The sequence below is a fragment of the Pinus tabuliformis genome, chromosome 7 (assembly GCF_031772625.1).
Source record: "Pinus tabuliformis cultivar Carrire ecotype Pingquan chromosome 7, CPIR1, whole genome shotgun sequence".
NCBI classification, from domain to species: Eukaryota; Viridiplantae; Streptophyta; class Pinopsida; order Pinales; family Pinaceae; genus Pinus; species Pinus tabuliformis.
The window spans coordinates 474,846,168-474,854,166 of record NC_142293.1 but is presented as its reverse complement, the minus strand read 5'-3'; the positions used below and the strand labels follow the sequence as shown (position 1 = coordinate 474,854,166).

The following is a 7,999-nucleotide window of genomic DNA, read 5'->3' as shown; positions in this document are numbered from 1 at the left end:
AGCGACGCCACGAACGTGGCGCATCTTTTTTTTACGGAAGTAGTTCGACTACATGGCTTACCAAAAACTATTGTTTCAGACAGGGATGTGAAATTTACAGGACATTTTTGGCGCACCCTGTGGAAAAAGCTGGGCACACAACTAAACTTCAGCTCTGCGTATCATCCGCAGACTGATGGACAGACAGAGGTGGTAAACAGGAGTTTGGGCAACTTATTACGCAGCTTGACGGGAGAGAACTCACGATTGTGGGACCGAGCTCTTGCCCAGGCAGAATTCGCTTATAACGATTCGCCAAATAGGAGCACCGGTCTTAGCCCATTTCAAATCTTGTATGGTATGCATCCGCGAGGAGTACATGAATTACGAGATTTGGGACAGCTAGAAAGAAGGAGTGCAGACGGGGAAGATTTTGCAGAAGCAATGAGTGAGCTGCATGAAAAGGTCAAGACAAGACTACAGGACAGCACGCAGAAATATAAGCAACATGCAGACATAAGGCGGCGAGAGGTAAACTTTGAAATTGGGGACGAAGTCCTTGCACATTTGCGCCGGGAACGGTTTCCTAAGGGCACGTATAACAAATTGAAGTTTAAAAAAATCGGCCCGTGCAAAATTCTGCGAAAATTCTCAGCAAATGCATATGAAATTCAGCTGCCACCTGATATAGGCATATCACCCATATTCAATGTGGCAGACCTGTTTCCATACCATGCCCAGGCAGAGGAAGGACGAGTGGTACAGCCACAACGGGACACCCAGCTCGAGGACAATCTTTGGAAGAAACAGTTACCATCGGTCAAGACCCATGAGATAGAAGGAATCATCAGCACGCAAGTGGCCAAAAAGACACGCAGAAAGGAATATCTGCGTTATCTCGTTAAATGGAAGGACCGTCCAATGGAGGACAGTTCTTGGCTTGACGAGATGCAGATCCGAAAGGCAGGTTACTCGGTGGAAGAACTCATGGAACGGAGCCATGAGAACTCTCTTTTACCCCGGCAGCCTGATGCAGGAGCATCTGGTCGACAGGGCACAGACCGAGAAGAGGCAGAACAGGTTTCTGAAGAAGATTGGGAGAAATGAATATTTCAACAGAAGGACAGCAAGACTGTCTTAGTTTTTTTTTTATTATCATTTTGTTCTTTAAGGATTAGACTACAGCATTTAGTTTATTAGCTTAAGTGACTTGTTAACTTGTTTCTGTTTCAGTTGTAATAACAGGTCCTAACTAAAATTGTTAAGGGCTTGTAGTTATAGGTTTTGAATTAAGATTATCAGAGAATTAGACAAAAGACCATAAATCATTGTAAAGCATCAAACCCTTACGAGACAGAAGGAACAGCTAAGCTGACAATAGCCAAATCATGTAACTGGAGTAACTGTCAGGTAACTGTAATCTGGAACTAACTAACAATTACCTAACCATTGAGCTATTGTATAAGAAGATAGAAAAAACACATGTAAAAGGTTCTGGAGTGTGACATTGAAACAAGAGAAATAGCAGAATACAACTCTTTTCCTTCATATATATTGTTCAGTGCATCTTAAATAAATTTACAGATTGTGATTTTATGTCCTCAAAGAAATATCTTGCATCTATAGTGAATTCTTTTCATTGCATCTATTACAAATACGAACCGTGACAGAGTTTCACACAGCATCCACGCACAATTCATTTATTCTCATTTACTGTTCATATTCACACATTGCAAAATAGTATTGTAACCAAATATCATTACTCTGAGAGGCAACCGCATACATACACCAAGTTCTGTTCAAGAAAATACATTGCAGGTCGACACAGTGACAGGGTTTTCTAATTACACGCGTACCATGACCAGCCGAAGCCGAAGTCAAGTGAAGAACGAAAGGAGTCAGACTATCAAGCAAGAAAAGCCACGGTTCTCAAAACTCAGGTAAGCAACAACACCGAAGTCCAAAGAAATTATTACATTTGCTGTGTATAACTATTTCCAGACATAACATTGCCAACGGCCAAACAAATGAGCACTCATAAGACTATCCAAGCACTGCTGTAGAATGACCGAGTGACGAGAAAGCAAAAGACCGAAACATTCATCGAAAATTACCATAGAAACCCTCAGAAGTTACAGAGTGGGTCGAACCCTCACACAAACTTGACTCATTAACGAAATACAGACAACCATGGCAAACAAATACCGTGCAGACTAAAAGCCACAGAAGAAGGTGAAATAGAAACAGAGCTACCCGGAAGACAAGCGGTCGAATCCCCTGCAAGGCCACGGAACCAGTTACCTGCAATCACCATGACATACATTGTTAGGGTCGCGGATGTAAACAAACTCATGCAACAGTAAATAGCCAGAGAGCGACGAATAGACAGAACAGAGTGAGGAAAAACCAGTGTAGAGCCACGGTGTGGAAACTTACCAGTTGTAACCAGGTCCAGAAGTTGCAGAAGCTCAGCGATAACCTAACCACAGAGGAGCTGTGAAGGGTTAGGCGGAATTCGAGTTGAGGACAAGAGCATACAGCATGCAACGAAACCCTTACCTGAGCAGACGAAGTTGAACGATGGTTTGAAACCAGAGACGGAGTTGCAACTTTGAGCTTCCCACCAAGACGGAGCCGAACCTCTGAACAGAACCCATAAGTAGAACCGAATACCAGAGCAGAGCCACAGAGGGCGGAACATTGCAGAGAGTAACAAAACCCATGCACAGAGCCGAACATCAGAGCAAAGCCACAGAGAACAAGCATAACAGCGAAAATGACCGAATGAGCGCGAACATTCCGGAGAAAAGGGCCAAGTGATAGTTAGGGTTTTGCCACATCCCGAGACGGACAGGTGGAGCGTGGAGAGGCGGATAGGTACAGGCGGGTGATTAAATATCACCTAATTCATAAATACGCAATTCAACAAATATCCCATTACAACATAATCACACAAGTCCACGTAAGGTTCGGGAGTGAGGGGCCACGTGGGCTGGGTCCCCATCAGGCTCTTAGGAAATTTCCTCATCATAATACATAGCTACTCAATATTTATGTCTAATACACCCTTTTATTGATCCATGATGTTGACATTGGGTCATTGTAACCTTGGTTCAAAACTTGAAAATTTCATGGTCTTTATTTCCCTTTGATTATTCATCTTCCATTCTTCATCACCAAGCATCTTTCGAAAAACGTTTAAGGAAATTTTTTTCCTTATCCATGGTTGCTTTCTAAAATATAGACTTTCATCCTTTAAATTCTCACCTTTACCTGCACCTGCAAAATATTAAATTCCCAAAAATTGCAATCAATCATGAAAATGGCTACTTCCTTCTCTTCATTGTTGTTCAAAAACATGTAGTTTGTTGTTCACCCATGTGCATTAGCTTATTTTTCAACCTTTGTTCCATCTTCTATAGTTCGCCAATGATATTTGTTGCTTTCTTCCTGTTGGGTTGAATGAAATAAAATTTCATTCTTAGGTTCTCTCATCAATATTTCTAGAAATTTTACTTCATCATCAAATTCCACTAACAACGCTTGTAGACATTAATTTGTAGATATGAAACTACTCATGTAATTTACTAAAAACACAAGACTCAAATCTACTCTACTGCTCTGTGGAATTCAATTCATGATCAATAGCTAAAATCATAAACATGCATCAAGAATTAACGCGCATACACAAAGATTTATCTAAGGGAAAGCAACTACTCAAATCCCCTTCCTATCTGTATTGCATTAATCAAATAATATGGATGAATACATATGCTTGCTCAAGCCTGTGCACAACCTATAAGTGTATAGTCTATCCCTCTGCCTGACTTACTGACTCTAGCCAACCTTAGCCAATTTTCAAGCCCTCTAAGCTCATATTTACTTGTGATGTTCCTTAAGGAATTAGGCCCCTATTAATTAGGAGATTACTCAATCGGATTGCGCAGTTCCTTTAGGTTGATCCTCTTACTACATGCACCACCTGTACACCTCAGATTAGCCTACAACTGATAGTACAATTCCTTAGAACCTCCACCTCAAATGGGTAACTTGAATTCTATGCATGCAACTATTATTTTGGGTTGATTGATTAGTTAACCGATTGATCACTAAGCATGGATGAAGTCACATTGCACAATTTTGACCTTCCAGTTCCTCCAACAATTAGCACTAGTTTAACTGAAAATAAATCAATTTAACTAAATCAGATTGCTAGAAATTAGCATCACTCGTGCTCAATTGAACTCAAGTATTCCATCTCAAATTATCTAGGCTAACTGGGTGAGACAAGCCATGTCACTCAAGTTAACTCATCCAGGTTGTCTACTGAAATGGAAATTCGAATTTTCTCTAGTTTGATAAGGGCAAGTCAAATTGATATTTTTCTTGCTACATTTTGAACACTCCCTCTCAGCAAGAATTGGATTATCAGATGCCCCGATCCTGCCTCTCTGGAACTCGAATTAACTCTTTGAAAAATCCTTTGTCAAAATATCTACATCTTGTTCCTTTGTTGGAGTGTAATCAAACAACATTATTCGTCTCTGCACGCAATCTCGTAGATGGTGATACTGGATATCTATATGCTTGGATTGATCGTGATATACTAGATTTTTAGAGAGCTTGATGCAACTATGGTTGTCATAGTATATCACAGTAGGATCCATCATCTGATTAAATAGTCCCACAAGAATCTTTCTCATCCAGAACACCTCACATGTTGCTTCATTTGCAGCTATCTATTATGCGTTTGTTGAGTTGAGTGCCACTGATATTTGCTTCATGTTGTATCAAGAACCCAACACTAAAAATTCCTCCTGAAGTACTCTTCCAATTTAATGGAATCCCCACCAAATCTGCATCTGTGAAGCCACACAACTTCACTCCCTCTTTCCATATGTACCATAGTCCAAACTAGGTGGTACCTCTGAGGCACCTTAGAACATGCTTAGCTTCCCTCCGAGAAAATTGGTTGGCTTGACTGTAACTTGAATAAGTTGGTTGAATGCATAGCACATACTTAGTCATGAGTTCACCAAATACATTAGTGAACCCACAAGTTTCCGATAGATGGTAGCCTCCACTACTTCACCTGAAGTAGCATCCTTTTTCCTCCAACTAGATGTTAGAGGTGTCTCCATGGGTTTGCTACTCTCCATGTGAAAATTATTTAGTATCTCATTAGCATACTTTCCTTGAGTGACAAAAAATTCCCCATCTCCTTTCCATACTTCCAATCCATGGAAGTAGCGCATGAGTCCCATATCCTTCATTTCAAATTCTCTTGCAAGGTGCTCCTTGCAAGATCTTATCAACTTTCCATCACCTGTTAAAATAGAATCATCAACATGTAAGACAATAATCATCAATCCACCTTCTACCAAAATAGGATAAAGGTTGCATCAGCTTCAAACTGGTGATAGTTTTCAATCCTAGTGTACCAAGCACGGGGTGCTTGCTTGAGGTCATACATCACTCACTTGAGTATGCACACATCGGACTCTCGATCAAAGGTCTCAAAAACTTATGGTTTCTCAATGTACATCTCTTCCATAATAAATCCATTGAGGAATGTTGTCTTTACATCCATCTGGTGGATCTTCCACCCCATCCGTTCTAACAAAGCAGTTATGGATCTATTGGATGAATACCTTGTGACTGGTGCAAAGGTTTCCTCATAGTCAATTCCCTCAAGTTGAGAGAATCCCTTGGCCACAAATTTGGCCTTATACTTCTCTATGCTTTCTTTTGTTGCATGCTTTACCTTGTAAATCCATCTCGAACCCACCACTGATTTATTTGCTAGTCTTGGGATCACTTCCGAAACACTATTCTTTACAATGGAATCATATTCCTCTACCATTGCATTAACCCATACAGGTTTCTCTACTGCTTCCTTGAAAGAGGATGGCTCAGTCTCAACCAAATAAATCATTAGAGCCATGTAGTTAGTGTACCAATTTGGTGACCTTCTCTTCCTGCGCTAAGAAGTGGGTGCTCCCACAATCTCTCTAGCATCATGCAATAGCTTCTTAGCTTCTCTGGTTCATTTTATTCCTTCTCTAGAATTTTTTTCTTGAGTGGTTGTCTCCACCCTTTGTTCCTCAACTTGTGGCTGCTCCACAACTTCCTAAGGTTCCTCCTTTGGAGCCAAAAGCTCCTGATCTAGTTGCAACTAAAGCTCCCTCTAAAGAGAACATATCATTTCCTTATCCTCATCAAACTTTGCATCCCTTTGAACAACTATCATCCTGAGGGATGGAAGGTACACATGGTAGTTCTGAAGAGTTTCTTTGTAACCCACAAATACCCCCAACTTAGTTGTTGGTTCAAGCTTCTTCCTGGATTCTTTGGAGACATGGAAATAAATAGATGCTCCAAACATCCTAAAGTGAGACACATCCAACTTTCTCCCTAAGAAAGCCTTCTCTGGTATAATCATTCCTAAAATCCGATGAGGACTCTGGTTATGCAATTATACTACTGTGTTACAAGCCTTTGCCCGCAAATACAGTGGTATGCCTTAGTCATGCAACACCGCCCTCATTGCTCCCACAACACTATGATTCTTTCTCTCAGCCACACCATTCTATTGTGGGTTTTGGGTTGTTGTCAACTCTCATCGAATGACTTCTTTTGCACAAAAAAAATTAAACTCATTCAACACATACTCACCTCCATTATTTCTCCTGAGAGCCTTCACCTTCTTATCGTTTTCCTTCTCTACCAGTGCTTTGAATTCTACGAAGTTGGTGAATGTATCATCCTTCTTCTGCATGAAGAATATCCAACACTTCCGTGAGAAGTCATTTCCAAAGATAACATAATATTTTTTCCTAGCAGTGGAGGCTGTCGAGAAAGGTCCACAGACATCATAGTGAATCCTTTCAAGGACTGCATGTGCTTTGTTGTCCCAATCATGGAATGAGGCTTTCATGTCCTTCTCCATGGTACACCCTTTGCATGTATCTTTTTTCTCAAGTGATCCTTTGGGGAGGTCCATGGTTATCTATTGCATAGTCTTTAGGGCGCCATGATACAAATGGCGAAGTATTCTATGCCATAGTTCACTGACATCGCAACTTTGCACCTTCTTTGCCTTTGTGATTACAGTCATCCACATCTATATTGTATAGGTTCTTCACACGAACCTCGATCCACTTCACATGTCCCGTGGATATGTGCCTTATGAATGATTTCCCTTTACTGAATATCACATCGTAACCACATTCTTCCAACATTGCAACTGAAACGAGATTTTTCTTTAGGCCCGCAACAAACATGACATCCTTGAGTTTGAGATGGGAGCCCAACTCCCTATGAAAGGTGACTATACCAATACTGATCGCACTATACCTTCCATCCTCTCCCATCTTGATGTGCATCTTGAGGTGTTTCTCCTCCATGTCACTAAAAAAATATTTGTTTCTCGTCATGTGGAACAAGGCACCATTGTCCAAGTACCACATGCTCCTGATCACTGTGCTCATGATGCATGCAATAAGGATGAATTCAATTTGAAACTATGAAGCCAAATATTCACCTTCCACTCATCCTGAGGTCTTCTTTCTTGTCTTCTTGTGTGTACACTTCCTAGCATAATGCCTGAATTCATGACAATTGAAGCATTTAATTTTGGATAAGTCTTTCTTCTTGCCCCCTTGACCGGAATCTAGTTTGGATTAGGATTTCTTCGCTTTCCCCTTCTTTACCTTTCGATATAAGGCATAATTTCCTCATCATCAGACTTGGATGAAGTTCCATCTTTGGTATTCTGCCTTACCTTCTCCTGTACCAAATTATACCATAAGCGTTCCCAGTTTGGTAGTTTCTCCCTCCCGTTCAACGAATCTTGGAAGCTATGCCAGCTCTTGGAAAGGTCGAGAAGGCCTGGTGATCCAAGTGGATACTGGTGGCCAACCACCTATTCCACTTGGATCCCTACCATTGTTTCTTTTCATTTTCCTTAATTGTAGCACAACTTACCATTTTTGGTAGTTTCTCGGGTCCTAAACTTCCT

At 40.9% G+C, this 7,999-nt stretch overlaps 1 protein-coding gene across 1 annotated transcript; it reads right to left on the bottom strand.

The window, feature by feature from the left end:
- Positions 1–2,079: 2,079 nt before the first annotated feature.
- On the bottom strand, positions 2,080–2,768 carry LOC149248014 (uncharacterized). The gene is made up of 2 exons (XM_089446996.1): positions 2,416–2,768; positions 2,080–2,280 (listed from the first exon to the last, which is right to left on the bottom strand). Exons 1-2 carry the CDS (start codon positions 2,743–2,745, stop codon positions 2,080–2,082), a joined length of 531 nt encoding a protein of 176 aa, XP_089303122.1. The 5' UTR covers positions 2,746–2,768.
- Positions 2,769–7,999: the final 5,231 nt, after the last annotated feature.